The 15693-nt window shown below is 31.1% G+C and overlaps 1 protein-coding gene across 1 annotated transcript in view; it reads right to left on the bottom strand.

Annotated features, from left to right (window-relative positions):
* Positions 1–15693, bottom strand: part of LOC118187479 (acetylcholine receptor subunit alpha-like 1) — a 433281-nt gene that overhangs the window by 46982 nt on the left and 370606 nt on the right. The window contains exon 5 of the mRNA XM_085815631.1: positions 7129–7956. Coding sequence (XP_085671757.1) covers positions 7129–7956 — 828 coding nt within the window. The remainder of the gene's footprint in view (positions 1–7128; positions 7957–15693) is intronic.

The following is a 15693-nucleotide window of genomic DNA, read 5'->3' as shown; positions in this document are numbered from 1 at the left end:
ATGTTAAGATGATGAGAAAAGATGGCTGAAATAAACCATTTAAGACGACTTTTACCTCAATAGTAACTAAAAATCTTTTTTGTTTTTTTAAATTTTATTTTTCAGATCCCTAGATGAGATGGTGGTGCTACGAGAATGCGAGGCCGCATTCCATCAGGATGGACGAGCATTTGTGGGATGGCATCGTTCATTATAATCAGGTGACGCGACAAGCTGTGAGAATAAATCTTTTTACTTTTCCGATGATAGAAGTCAGACGATTCCGCCATTAAGACGATGACGCGATTAAAAGGTGTTTGAATGTAAAGACGATTTCTTCTCTTCATCTGTAAATAATCTCATCTATTTCTTTCTACGTATGTAATTACTTTGTAGTTTGTTGCAACTATTCATGTTTCATTAAATATTCCAAGTTATTTGTAAATCGGACTAGTTTATTAGCCCCTAGACAGCTACATCGGAAGTAAGTTTACAAACATCATATTCCTAGACAGTAAGTACCGATTCCACATATCTATGGTGTTAAAATATAATTTATCAGTATGGAAATTAATATCATAAATATTTATGTGCATTACATTTAATTATAAGTAATGATTATGTAAAAGTTTATTTTGTGATATTCTGTGATAACAGGAACCTTCCCTGAAGAATTATGATTATGTGAACTCTCAAACAAAAAGGCGTTTTGGACTGAAATGCTGAAAAATTCAATATGACTCTAAAAATTAAAAATTTATTTTAAAAAATTTATATTTATAAATTGTACTTTACCGGATCAAAATTTCATGATTTATGGTTTTTTTTTTTTTTTTTTTTTTCTTTTTTTTTTTTTCATTTTACTAGTGCGTTAACGCTTTCTCTTTAAAAAGGCTTCTCTGTCGCTACGCCTTTTTCTTCTTGAAAGGGGGGGGAATATGCAAGAAAAGAGTATGTAATATATTAAATTAGCAGCGTAAATTAATTTCCCTTCTCTATTCTAAAAATAGTAACCTCTCTCTGCACTACGTCATTTCGAGAAAAATTTATGTCATGAAAATTTATTCTGATGATGTAAATGAAACTAAAACTCAAACAGCCAATAGTAATTTTAGAGCAATATTAACTATCCAATCAAAATGCTTTGAGAACCAAAACTAACTCAGTCTGACTTGAGATATCTTCCTGAACATTACGCCCTTTCTTTCTACGCTTTTCCTTAGCTCCACTACAGTCTGTCTGCTGCTTCTTTCTTTTCTTATCAAAAATGTAAACCTTTTGGAATAGGCACATTGTATGTGCCGACTTGTGTGTGCTGAAAATAAAACTGAAGATGTAATCTGCCTTCGCCTCCAATTTCCTAGTCATTATGGATATATACACTTCTACGCAATCAAATATCCTGTTCCTGAATATATTACAACTGAGAATAGAGAGCTTCTGAATATATTACACACACACACATATGTTATATCGAAAAATTATCCTGGTCACGGCGCCATTGTTAAATAGAAAAAAATTATGTTTGTATTTTAAATACTTTATTCCATTATAACTTAAACTTAACTGACTCACTGTGGTGCCAGATAAATTAACAAAAAAAAATCAAATAACAAATAATTCACATTCAAGATCTAATTCATAATATTCATATATCATTTCGACATTTTCTAAACATTCGTATAGTAAATCTATCAATCAATCGTATATCATATCTATCAATCAATCAATCGTATAGTGGTATAGTACAATTTAACTTTTAAGGTTTGAGTTGTGAGTAACCTATGTAAAAGGAAATATCAATAACTCCAAATTCAATTAAACTCCATGTTTCTTAAAAGCCTCCCGGCTCAAACAAATGGAGGGACATGACAGACCACAGTAAAATATACACAGCATAAATACAGAAATGCCATTAAATTTTAAACAAACATTTATTAAATTCTTGAATATATATTAAATAATTAATTAATGGATAACTGATCAGTAATACATATTTTTTCAAGCAAAATAACACATAATACTACACCAAATTACAGCTTATATTAATTAAGATTAACATTATCAAATTCTACTGTATCATAAGTGTAACACTAGTATTTTCTCCCATTTCATCTTCTAACTTTAAGTATTTATCATGGTAATTCACTTTAAGAACACTGATAATTTCCACATCGATTAATTAAATTAAGTAATTGCTCAAATTTCAACAAACATTAAAATGACGACTCTTGCTTGAGTATTAAGATAATTATTGAAGTACAACAAATAAAAAGAAATCACTCACGGGGTGAAGTCCAATCTGCAACACTCACTTTACTCGGGAATACCTTCGTATACTGATTTAATAAGGTGATTTGACAGCTCCACAGATCGTCCAGCGTCCAAAGTTTACTCGAGCACCACATTATTCCTGCTGTCCTTTATTCACAAAATCATCGTTAATGGAGGCAGACAGTTCTTGCGAATTTTAAAGATGACTTGGTTGCAACACCATTGAAGCTGTCCTTACAATAAATAAATTCCAGAGCATGGAATGATAAAAAAAATCGACGCAGCTGGCACAGGCAGAATAAACAGCAATGCACACCTTAGAAGGCTCCTAGACGAGTCTCTTTCATTCTGGAAGCCCCGAAACTCACCATAAGCGTAGAGCACCTTTGGAACAAAATCTAATTAGGAAGTCAAAGCCGGTAAAAACAGAAATACCGCATCAGGATGTCAGGATCACCAAGAGAATCTGTCGAACAATTCTTGGGATAAGAGAAATCGAAATTCTTCTGCTGAGCTCTATGCCTTATGCCAACGCAAATTCTCACCAGCTAAAAGCCGAGAGAAAAATCATACCCTCTGCCGGCTGTTCACGCGGCTCGAGAGAAGCAAGACCCGGAGGGTCAAGCCCCCACTTTTTCTCCTCTTACTCTTCTTGAAAATCAGAATCAGAATGAACTCTAGCCTGGTGCAAGCACCCAGGAAATCTCGGTTTCTCCGCCTCTGTGAGTTCATAGGCTTTCAAAAAAATCAAAAAATTAAATCTTACCAATCCCGGAATTTTAAGTTATCTAAATTGAGAAAATAACACACCCATGACGAATCAAACACCAGAAAATCTGACAATGAAATCCGAAAAACATCTGCACTCATAACGTGAGAAAAAAAAATAGGCCCCCCAACTAACAAGCGAAACTAGCTTTTACGAGTATCCAATTATTTAACTTAGTACACCTCCCACTGTCTTGAAGTAAGAAAACTGCCAAAGCGACAGGAAAAACGATTTCCGTTTCACACGCATTAGCTAAAGGCGACAATACATACCCTACTACCTTCATTGTTGGAAAGGCCGTAAACCAGATGTGTGTCCTCGCAACCGTCTCTCGCCTTTGTTACAATTCCCACTCAAGAATAATGAGTTAAATAAAACCTTAAGAGCTTAAGAATACTTTTTTTCATATTAAAATACACATGAATACAAATAAAAATATTAGAATAATAATAACTTAAAACACTTATTAGTAATTGAAATTCGCGACATAACACATACATATAAGCAAAGGAAAAGACGGAACACTGTGGATGCGTGATTAGACCCATATTGAAGAAGATTTTGATTGCGTAGTATGCTAGTAATAATAACTTGGTAATAGCTAAACAACTTGGCAGTTGAGGCAGTTTTAATTCCATTTTTATTTGCAACTGATATTTGTGGCCACAATCACTTGGCACTCTAGTCGTGCATTTCCACAGAAGATTTACATTTTTGATAAAGCCAGCGAAATTACATCTTAGCACAGTAGAGAGCAAAAGCTGAAGTGCGTAGTTATGCAAGATGGAAGCACGCGAAGAGAAAAGATTTGTTTGCAATTCGGTGATTGGTCGTCAAGAGGCATCTGGTATTAACCGTTACATAAGATCGCATGATTAATTTGAATGATGCAATGCAGAGAAGTTATTACGATTTTAGAATAGAGAGGAAGAATGTTTATAGTTATATTATATGTTTATGTTTATAGTTATAGTTATAAAAATGTTTATAGTTATATTATAATTCTGATTCATATATTTTTATCTTACATATTTCCCCCCTTCAAAAAGAAAAAGGCGTAGAAGAAAGAGAAGAAGGCGTAGAACAGAGAAGCCTTTTTAAAGAGAAAGAGTTAAAACACTAGCAAATGTAAAAAAAAAAAATAAAAAATAAAATTCCTTCTCGCCTTCGTTCTGCTAACGCCCCGGCTATGCTCCTCTTTCTTTGTTAGAACGTTATAACGTATTAAAGTCAGTCGTATCTAATAATTCAATTACTGAATAAGTTATTTGAGTAATTTCATCTGGAAAAAATCATCTGCTCTAAAATAAAATAAAGATATGCTGTTAAAAGTGAAAAGTTCTGAGTCGTCATTTTTCTCCGTGGTGCAATCATCCCAGCTTCGTCAACCATCTGCCAAAACGTGAAATGGAATAGCCTCACCATTCACCCACGATGTGTTGGAATAACTGAAAACATTACAGTTATTAATTAGCCGGTAGGATTTATCCTCTACGTGGGAAAAAAAGCTCCTGGATTTATTTCTAATGCGCTTCTAAATTCAACAGTGGGTCAAGGACAATGTGTGATCGTCTTATGCTTTTGCTTCTTTTCCGGCAATGCTTAAGTGTTTTACCTCGCCTCCAAAGTTATACGTTTTATCAAGTACTTCTAAAGTGATTGATTTTAGTGTTCAAATTGATGTGTATGCGAACCCTTAAATTCAAGATTTTATGATTGGAATGCTAACACGCTCAAAAACGGCAAAAATATCAACTGATAAGCAAGAATCCGTAGCTATTGTGGATACAGTGAAATTTCAATTCCCTATTTTTGACGGCACAAGTACAAATTTTCCAATAGACAAATATCTTCTATTGTTTGAAGAGAAATGTGCCGCAAAGAACATTCCAGAAAAGGAAAAGAAATGTGCTTTTTCAGAGTGTATTATAGGAGAGGCTTTAGCCCTCTATTTACGTGATTGTTTAGATAAAGACTGGAACAACATAAAAGATATTTTCGAGACATACTTCACAAAATCGGAATCTGTTACTTTTAGTGATTTTGTGTCTTTAAAATACGAGAAATTTAATAATATTGATGTTTATTTTCGCAATAAGTTGAAATTAGGAGCCAGCTTGAAACTAACAGAGTCCACAATGGGAAGGACTTCCTGAGTCTCAAAGAATGCTGTTGACAGTGCAAAAAATAGACACACCGAAAGACTGGATTACTCTTGCTAGGAAACTGTTTCCAGTTCAGATGCCGTTGGATGGTCTAGGAAATAGTAATTACCAATTTGTTTCTCCAAGGCAAACTGTTCCGAGATGCTATTATCCCAGACCAGTGCAAGCCACTCCTTATCAAAGTTAGTGTGAGACCTTTTAATTATCAACAAGTGCAATACCGACCTCTACAGTATGCGTATCGGCCAATTCGATATCCACAATTACCTGCTATTAATTATAACACGGTTCCTGAAAGAGAAGTTATTACGATTTTAGAATAGAGAGGAAGAATTAGTGTTTATAGTTATATTATATTTCTGATTCATATATTTTTATCTTACATATTTATACCAAAATCTTCAATTTTTCTGGAATAAAATTTTTTCTATGGTGACACTATTAATTATTTTGAGTTCGAACGGAAATAATTTTACTATAAGCTCAGTGTCAATTCATTCTACTGAGATGAAAATAGTAGATGATTTGTAGTATTTCTTTAGTTGGAAATAAAAAGAAACATTTTTTCTATTTTAAGTAACTGAGCAGTTTATTGAAAACGAAAAGTAAATTTTTCGTATTTTCTTTGAAATGCCCCATTTTGCATTTATAATACATATAAAGGACTGGAATGATGATTTCTTAATCTTGTGAAACAAGTGAATTATTTTATTTGAAACATATATAATCTACGAATTATTTTACTGTGTTGAATAAAATCCTATCTCTAGTTTTATTGAGTTGAATAAATCCTATCTATAAAATCCTATCACCAGTACAGCGAACACACTAGTTAGCTCAAGAGGACAGCCCTATTGATGGATATGTTTGTTTAGAAGTATTTGTTAGAAGTATTGCGAGTTAACATTACTTCTAAGAAATATACCATTCCCGTCACTTCCTTAAACGGAATAAAATAATGTTTCTCTTCATGAATTGTCAATATGAGTCACTGTGACCTATTTAATATTTATAATAATCTGATTCGGTCTATTGCTATAATTCTTAATATCAGCTTTTGCGAATTTTTGCAAGATATTGTACAATATAACCATTTTTGTTTTGCGTCAGTGACTTTACTAACCTAATTCCCTTCTAATATAAAGTATATCTCTTATATTATGTTTACAGATATACCATATAGTTTCCACTAATCTAACCATCTAGTACTATATGGTATATCTGTAATATTATATAGTTATAATGCAGCCATTTTTTGTTTTGCGCAAGTATTTTTTTACTAACCTAAAATTCTAATTTATAGTATATATCGAATATTATGTAGTAAAATAGAGCCATTTTTTTGTTTTGCGCAAGTAATTTTTACTAACCTAAAATTCTAATTTATAGTTATGTCTAACATTATGTAGTATAATATAACCATTTTTCGGTTTGAGCCAGAAGTGTTTAATAACCTAACCTTCTAATATATATAGTGTATCTGCGACATTTGGCTACACTACTAATCAAATTTTATTCATTTAAATAGATCGGTTTTATATTCAATATAATTTTCTCTTTTTATAGGTGACACACGTTATGTCGACAGCCCTTGCAGGAATTTTCAGCTGTTCTCACAACAAATATAGCATTCAAGTTTCTAGTAAAATGTTTTTCCCGTTTATTGAGCCAGTTAAATCTTTAATATGATTTGATTTTTTATCGGTGATTCTACTATTTGACAGATTCTTTTCACAAGATATTTCAGTAGATATTCCTACATCCACATAGATAAATTTAAGTAGACTTGTCGCAGCTAAAATTTTGCTGAAAAACCTGCTCATGTAATCTACAATATTTTCAACTAAGATTGAAATTTGAATTTCTGAACAATCAGTTAAATTAATTTTACAATTACGTGAAAAATTTTAAACCATATGCTTAACAAGGCGCTAGGCTTACCTCTGAATAAGAATCTAAATTCTCCATATGCTGAGCGACGAAGTGAACATTGAGAACAGCTCTTTCGACTTCTTCCTTCTCGTGACGTTCCTGGGTCGAGGAATCCTGCAGCTGATGACTTGAACTGTGCCCTTCTATGAAGGAGCACTCTACTTCTCCGGCTACAACACGTTCTCTGCTCAAGATGGTCCCAGGGATTGTATCGCTAATATCCACGCCATCGAACGTCTTCAGGATACCCGGTTTCGTGTCCGAAGAGTCCGAAGAATCGTGATTGTCATCTGGTCGTTTCATGAACAGAAACTTGGGCAATACTTCAAGGAAGACTTTACGTACCCAGGGTGCCATTTTGTGGGTGGAAGGTGAACGGAAGTTTACGTTGAGTACCGCAATGGTCACTATCACCGAGAATGATACCAGGATCATGGTGAACAAAAGGTACTTGCCCAACAAGGGAACCGTCAGAGAGGTTGGTGGGATAATTTCCGAAAGGAGCAGGAAGAAGACTCCCAAAGACAGCATGATAGATATGGACAATGATACTTTCTCTCCGCTATCCGAAGGTAAGTAGAAAACTAAAATGGAGAGGAAAGAAATAGCGACACAAGGAATGATGAGATTTACGGTATAAAACAGAGTTTTACGCCGAATTGTGATGTTATATGTTATGTCGGGGTATGGTTCTTCACAGCAGCTGTAGAAGCGCTCCTTCCTCCTCGCAGGAACAGCCATTATGTCCCACTCTACACTGAGGTAGAATTCGCTGAGATCAATTCCCATGGGTATTTCAGGTTCTTCTTCAGTCTGATGCTTGTGCTTCAAGTCGACCTAAAGAATGACAAAAGTTTCTGTTTAGAAACATACAACTATTTTCAGTAATTACCTGTAATTAATTAAATAGTCTCTGAAGGTGAAATTTTATTTCCTTAATTTTTCGAAAATGCTAGACAGCAAAATAATCTTTATGTATTGACCATCTGATACAGCCTATCTTCATAGGAAATATAGACCTTCGAATCATTCGATAGACATGCATAGATTCGAAATATAATTTCTCAAGATAAATCAAATCTTTTCATTTGAAACCATTAAACTAAACTTTGTGTATTTTCAAAATTTCTGCTTTTATGACGTATTAAAAGATCGAGTTTGAATTATAGAGAGGAATTAGAATACTTTCTCTTTGATTGATTGAAATTGATTAGATTGAAAAGTTCTGTTAAAAAGCTTAAATTGACGTATATTTAAAACAAAAACTTATCGACTTCGAAGGCGATCAAACATAAATAATTGAAACTTTCTGTTAGAAAGCTTAAATTGACGTATATTTAAAACAAAAACTTATCGACTTCGAAGGCTATCAAACATAAATACCATACATACAGAGAAATGTTTTCATTTTTGAAGAAGATGTGTATGATTCTTCGAGATCAGAAGCTAAAGTTCATCTAGCAAGTATTTTTAAATAATCTATTTCGATTTCTAGACGATAATATTCATAATTAAATGTTAATTATGAAACCTGTTATTATATTAGAATACTAAATTGTTCGAAGCAGTCTGCAAATCTGATGGAGTATCGTTTCCAAGATACATCTGGGTCTTAGCAAAGTTTACGAAGGGAAAAAAGGCACGCCTTTAGACTCGAAGAAATGTGATAATGATTATAATAAGGAATATTACATTAATAACAATCAGGAAAATATATGATCTTAGTTAAGAAAGGTCCTTATAAATGCTCATTACAGGCTGTTAATAACGAAACTGGAAATGCATTTTTTCGTTTTTAAAATCCTCTAAGCGGTAAGGCTGTATATATAGGGCCTAGAATATTTTTTGCGATATCTGTAAGAACGTATATATACGTGCATATTAAAATATGTCAAAGAAATTAAGGCGATATATCAAAAGGCGATACACAAATCCAGGTATAGGAGAGTTTTTACATTAAAATCCAAAAAAAAAAAATATTTGTTCTCATAGTAGTTTTGAGAAATTTGTGCTTTCTTAGAGAAACCCCTGACCGCTCAAAGGGTTAAAACTAACTGAGTCACTATACAAATAAAACAGAATTACTGCACCGTATTTGAGAATAATAAATACCAAAGCGATGCAATATTTTGCAGAACGATGCAACTTTATCTAAAGATGTTGTTGGAACGCTAGAAATGTTTTCCAAACATATATACATGTTCACAACGATGTTTTCTGGATTGGATGCTGATAAAGTCGTGAATATCTCCACAGCAAACAATAACTAAATTTTCAATAATTCTCGTTTTCTCTGAGTATATTACCTCGGAAGGACAGCTTTCATTGACTTTAAACTGCAACCGCTTCATTGATGGCTAATTATTTTTACATTTTCCAATTTATTTCCTTAAAGTGCTACCTATTTTTTAAAACAGAGAGTTTTTTTGAGTTTCATTTAATTTATTAAATTTTTTAACACATTTATATCTTTGATCAATATATAGAGTTTGTTTTGTTCGATATTTATAAAATATTCTTAGAAATTAAATTGTTAATGAAATATTTCGTCTTTTATGATGGTCTTAAAATTTGCTGAAGCTTCAGTTTTTAGCCCATGTATAAATCATGGTTTTAATAAAGTTAACAAAATTTGCAAAAGCAAGTTAATTAAATTTCAGTTACCTTGTATGTGTATCTAATAAATATACACCATGTTCTGTCCGCTAAGAAATTTTCCACGAAGATATTCCTTCCTTTAAGTTGGTAACCGTCGCGGATTTTGCTATATTTATGTTAGAAAACTTACCATACTAAACCAATAATAATCTAAAGCCTGCTAATTTAAAATGCTATTTTAAAAACCTATTTATCTTACATGAGCAGCTTAAGATTTAAAAAAGACATTAAGATAATTTGGCATTTATTTCTTTGTTAAATATCAGTATTTATTTAGTTTTATCTCAAAGATTATAATACTTAGGGCAATTATATAATACTTTTGTAGAATATAATTAATTTTCTTGTAACACCTAGTTAACGTTCTTGTCCAAATTTTGTACTTATAAACCATATAATTAATAAATATACTACCATATATTAACAATTATAGTACCATACATTAACAATTATAAATAAATACAGTACTTGTATATCATATAATTAATAATATTTACAAAAGAACTAACTCAATTCTGATGTATTATAAAGGCAATTTCTCAGCTGAGTCAAAGGCGTCGCTATTTTTCATCTTTCCTGCTTTTTTTTTTTAAGGAAAAAAAAAAAAAAAAAACCTAATGATGTCTCTACAGCATGACATGGAAATGAACTGGCTGAAAGCCCATACTGGTGTTATAAGCAATGAGAGGGCCGACGTGCTGGCCAAAGAGGCTGCTATGGGTAATGCCGAGCATGCTTTCGATATTCATGCATGAAAAAGAATACTTATTGGTAAAAGCCAGGATTTTTCTTATGTTTTCTGGGGAAAAAAAGGAACATTTTGTAAAAAAGGAAAGGTTTTTTGTTGAACTTTGAAGTTTCTAAAAATATGAGAATGATATGTGATATTGATTACAATCAAATAATTACTGGGCATGGCTCTTGCCGGCGTACCTGAATAGATTTAATTTCCAAAATAATGGTCTTTGTAGTTTTTGCAGTGCTGAAGGCAATGCACGACATTTAGTTGAAGGCTGCATATTATTGCGACATGTTAGGGAAAAACGTGGTAATGCAAAGGAATTCTACTGCAGCAATAAAGAGTTTAGATTTGCAAGGGATGGACTTTATAAATGGCAATAGAGCAATACTGGGAATTTTGGTTTGATGTTTTTTTCTGTATTTCTGTTTTAATCTGTGTTTTAATCTTTTGTTTTAATCTTTTAACTGTATTTTTGTTTGTCTGCGTTGGGTGTGCTACGTTAAAATGAGGCCGATTATTTTCAGCCAGGAGGGTTGCAAAACACTAGTATATTACATCACATTACCATATAATTAATTTTATATATTTAGTTTTAAAGCAAGGAAAAATAAGACCAGAGATGAGTAAGGTTTATGAATTTTTTCACGGAAACCCGAACTTTGCTATTTATTTAATAAAACTAAATTCAAACTATAACAAATAAAAGGTATTTTTTCCTTTATAAAATTGTTACTTTGAAACAGAAAATAGGTGTTCTTTAATCACGTTTTTTTTTTTAAAGAAAAATTATTGTTTAGCTTTATGCCGTAGTATGATACTTAAAATGCTTAATTTATTTTTTTGTATTGTACCTTTCTGCGAAAATCAAAATATTTACATCTGACGTCAAATTTAAAAGGTTAAATTAATTTTCTTGAAGTTTATTGGGTCGTAAACAAATGATTACATAGTTTTATTAGGTATATTACTCATACGTGTATTTAATTTCTTAATATATCGTATTTTTAAACGAAACATTTACTTTTTTATCAAAGAAGCACACTTTACAACTTTTAAATTATCCTCTTCAGTGCAATTATGCATGAAGCCATTTTATGATTTTTTGCTCTGAAATTAGCTGTAGTATTTCTAGATACAATAAATTAAGTTTTTGGTTTTATTAACTTTATTTTTACGTTTAATTTAGCAATCTCTGAAAACAAATCTCTTTCAACAAAGGCGCAATACATTCGAAGAAGAGTCGTGTGCAAAATAAAGGCCGAACACTACAGGTAACAGACACCGAAACGAAAATTCTAGTACGAAAAGTTAAAATATGCATTCAAATATATTTATCGATAACAAGCACGCAAAATAAAAGGAAAATTTTAGGTAAAAAATCTATGAATATCATCGATTTTAAATTTAGTAAAATGTTTTGCTGCATATATGGTAAATAGGTGTTTCGCGGAAAAAATGCATTTCTGCTCTATTCTACTAATATTTTGCTGGAACATTCAAAGAAATAAAAGAAACAAGAAATAGAAGATTTCATAAAACGCGCAAAAATTTGGTATTTAAAATAGAATGAAAAGTAAAGATGGCATAGCTGTTAAGAAATTCTTTCCTTCCTTGGGTATGAAGTAATTGATGTCCATATCAGCATACATTTACATGCATGTAAATTTTGAGAGATTGGGAGGAAAGAAAAACATGCGTTCCAAGAATGAGAGTCTATTTTTTCTCGTTAGGCTAGAAAATATTAAATACAGATATATAACTTTCACGTTTTTAATATTTTCGCCAGAAATGTTCATGAATTTCTATAAAATTTTCATTACTTATTTTACGCAATATGTAAAAATTACAGAATGATATTCAAGTTCATTCCTTCATAGGTTTCATAAGGATAATATATTCTTTTTCTTATTGCTATTACTATATTTTAGGTTCAGAAAGACTTTTGAAAATACTCTGAAAAAATGAAATTCATAAAAGTAAAAATAAAGAAATGTTTCATAAAAATACGTTATAATATTTTAAGACGGATAAATCTTGCTGCATATTCTGTACAGCTATTTCGTAAAACTAATTAAAGTTATATTCTCTAAAAGTAATTAAAATCAACTCCAGCAGACTAATAAATTTCCTACGTCTGCCTTTTATTCTATACAAAATAAGAAAATGTAAGACTACAGATGAGTGAGGTTTATGACTTTTTCCATGCAAACACGAACTTTGCTATTTATTTAATAAAAGTAAGTGCAAAATATAATAAATAAAGAATTTTTTCTCCCATATAAAATCATTACTTGGAAAGGGGGAAATAATTATCCTTTTATACTTAACATACTATTAATTACATATGCAGAGAAGAAAAACTGTTGTTAAATATTTACTATTAAATACGAAACTCGTTTTGCATTTCGAATATAATTTAACATACTGCAAGCATGAATGCAAATTCTGTCTCTGGAAAGCTTCAAGTTTTCGCAGAAATTTTTCACTTTATCCTTAATCTTGGTTTGCAGATAAACGACATTTTAATTTCTAAATAAACTCAACCTAAATTAACTAAGAAAGATAATTCTATAGTTGCCTTTTTTTTAACTCTTTTTGTACAAACTCCATAGCAACATAGATATAATATATGACTTTAAACAAACAAACTCATACCCAAGGCTTAAACGCATACCCAAGAGTTAGATCCCGGCACTTCTCCAGCCGGACTTTCAAATGAGATAAGATATACTTTATTCTTTATTTAACAATTTATCATTAATTTATTGTTTTATTTATTTATTTATTTCTATTTTATTTTAAATATTAATATATGTGTGTATACTATTGTAAATATTTATTTTTGTTACCATTTTAACAAATGTATCTTTGTTACCATTTTGGTCTTCCATAGGATTGCGATGCTTTTGATACTCTGTTAAATATCAGATTTGTTCCAAATTACATGAAACACATAAAACTGAAAGCACCTTTTGATACGGTATCCAGAAAGAGGGATCGGGGGGAATTATATCAATTAAACTCCGCAAGTTATATCGTTGTGACATGCAATTTTCAGGATTGCCATATTAACTCAGGAACAAATTGCACCATTTAACTGTTGACAACATGTCCCATCTAGAATGGAAAACTACTACTTAGTTCACTTTAGTGAAAAGCCCAGTTTTGTTCCTTGTTAATAAAATTAAATTATGATTGATGATCTCAGATGAGCACCTGTTCTATAGCTTCAGTTTTTCTACCGGGCGTTAGATATAAGGAACAAATATATGATACATATTTTATATTGTTATTCATATTTCATATTGTTATTGTGCCTTTATGGAAATCATAAGACTAATAATTAGGTTTTTATGGAAGGAATATTTTCTGCTATAAAGATTTATTTTCCGCTATAAAGATAATATTTTTCTATAAAGACAGCCTCTTGAGAATGCAAGATAAAAGGTAAATTATTGAAAGAAGGCTAGGTTTAAATAAAATTATAATATTAAATGCAATAAATTTCATGACAAGGCATTAAAAAATCAGTATGAGTTTGGTGAGTTATGTGTATCCTGAAAATTGTATATAACATATGTATGGAACATAGAGATAAGCAGTTCTCTTCTATATTCATAAAAGACATTTTTTCAGCTTCTCTAAAAAGTTATTTTATGTTCAAAATTTTTATTTTAACAGAAATTATTTTAAGTTGCTTACATTTCAAAAATTCTCTGGCTCATTAAATTACGGTCAACCTAATTATTTGTAAACATATTCCTGTACCATTTAATATGAAGTTTTGCCAATGTTACAAACAAATTTCAAAATAGTGTAGAGCAACAGAAAAGCAATAGCACTTAAAATAGCGACTTTGTGAATATTACAGATAAATGTTAAATTGATGCAATATTTGAATAAAAATTAGTGAAGCAAAAAAAAACTTAACAGTACCGAATAACTACGTCTAAAAAATAGAGTAGGGGGAGTGACCGGATATAAGACTTTATCGCAAGTTAGGACAACTTTCTAAAGTACATTTGTGGTAATGACAACAGTATACACTCAAACCTGTTTTGTGCGGGGGATAGGGACCGCATAAAAAAAACCTCATAAAGATCACACAAAACTTCACTAGTAGCTATAAAAAATACAGTTAGAGTCGTTTAGAGTTGAATTTTGTTCAGTTGTCATGTAGTCGGTGATCAGTTTTTGCTACAACTGTTGTTTCACTAGACGCTTGTATATGTCTCAGTACCCATATATACAAGAGTGAAGCTCCTTTTTTTATTGATTATTTATATTATTTTTATTGATAATTCGTCAATTATGTTCCAGTTTGATTGAAATTTTCATATACCACACAAAACAAAAATCGTACAAAAAAGGAGCGCCCAAAAGCAAGTTTGTGTGTATTTCCTATTAACCACAGTAATACCGGAGATGATGTCCACGGTGAATCTCAAATCACTGTTAAAATTACAGCAATTAAAAATCGCAGGGATCAAGAATAACTCATGTAATTAAGAGGAAGTATTATTAAAAATTTACCTGCATTTTAAGAAGTTTGATTTGGAAAATAAATTTATTTGGTTAAATCAGTGTTCAAAACTAAGAACGCCTTTCCGAAAAGAAAAACATAATTTTTGTTTACAGTAAACTCCTAAGCAATGTGACGTCATGTGCTATCAGTGCTGTTCTCTAATGCTTTTCTTTGTTTAAAGAAATTTTGTTTTATTCTAATATATATATATATCTAATAATATATATATAATATCTAATATATATGTTTATGATAATACCTTCTTCATCGTCCCAAAATAAACAAACCTTTTTTCAGACAAAGCTCAGCAAAATCTTCCAATTATCTCTAAAATTCTTGCTGATAAAAATGAAATAATTAATTTTCTTGCAAACACATTAAATTTAAATTTATGAATAATATCCAATTCCTCATCCAAGTATTCCTCATCGAGTGTAAAAATCAACGAAAGCGTATTTATGCATAAGTGTATGCTGCAGTATTCGTATGTTAAGCTACTAAAACATTAAATTTAGAGGTAGTAATTGATATATTAGTAGATACGAATTATCTTAAGACCTGTTCATTTTTAACTGGACATTCCATTACTTCTTATCTTAAACCTTATTTATGGCATCTTACAGATAGTAGACTTTCTAAATAGCAGATT

Source organism: Stegodyphus dumicola, chromosome 4 (genome assembly GCF_044657685.1).
Source record: "Stegodyphus dumicola isolate Sdum_Otavi_A_Nest chromosome 4, ASM4465768v1".
NCBI classification, from domain to species: Eukaryota; Metazoa; Arthropoda; class Arachnida; order Araneae; family Eresidae; genus Stegodyphus; species Stegodyphus dumicola.
Note: the sequence above shows the minus strand (reverse complement) of the source record. Positions and strands in the feature narration are given on the sequence as shown.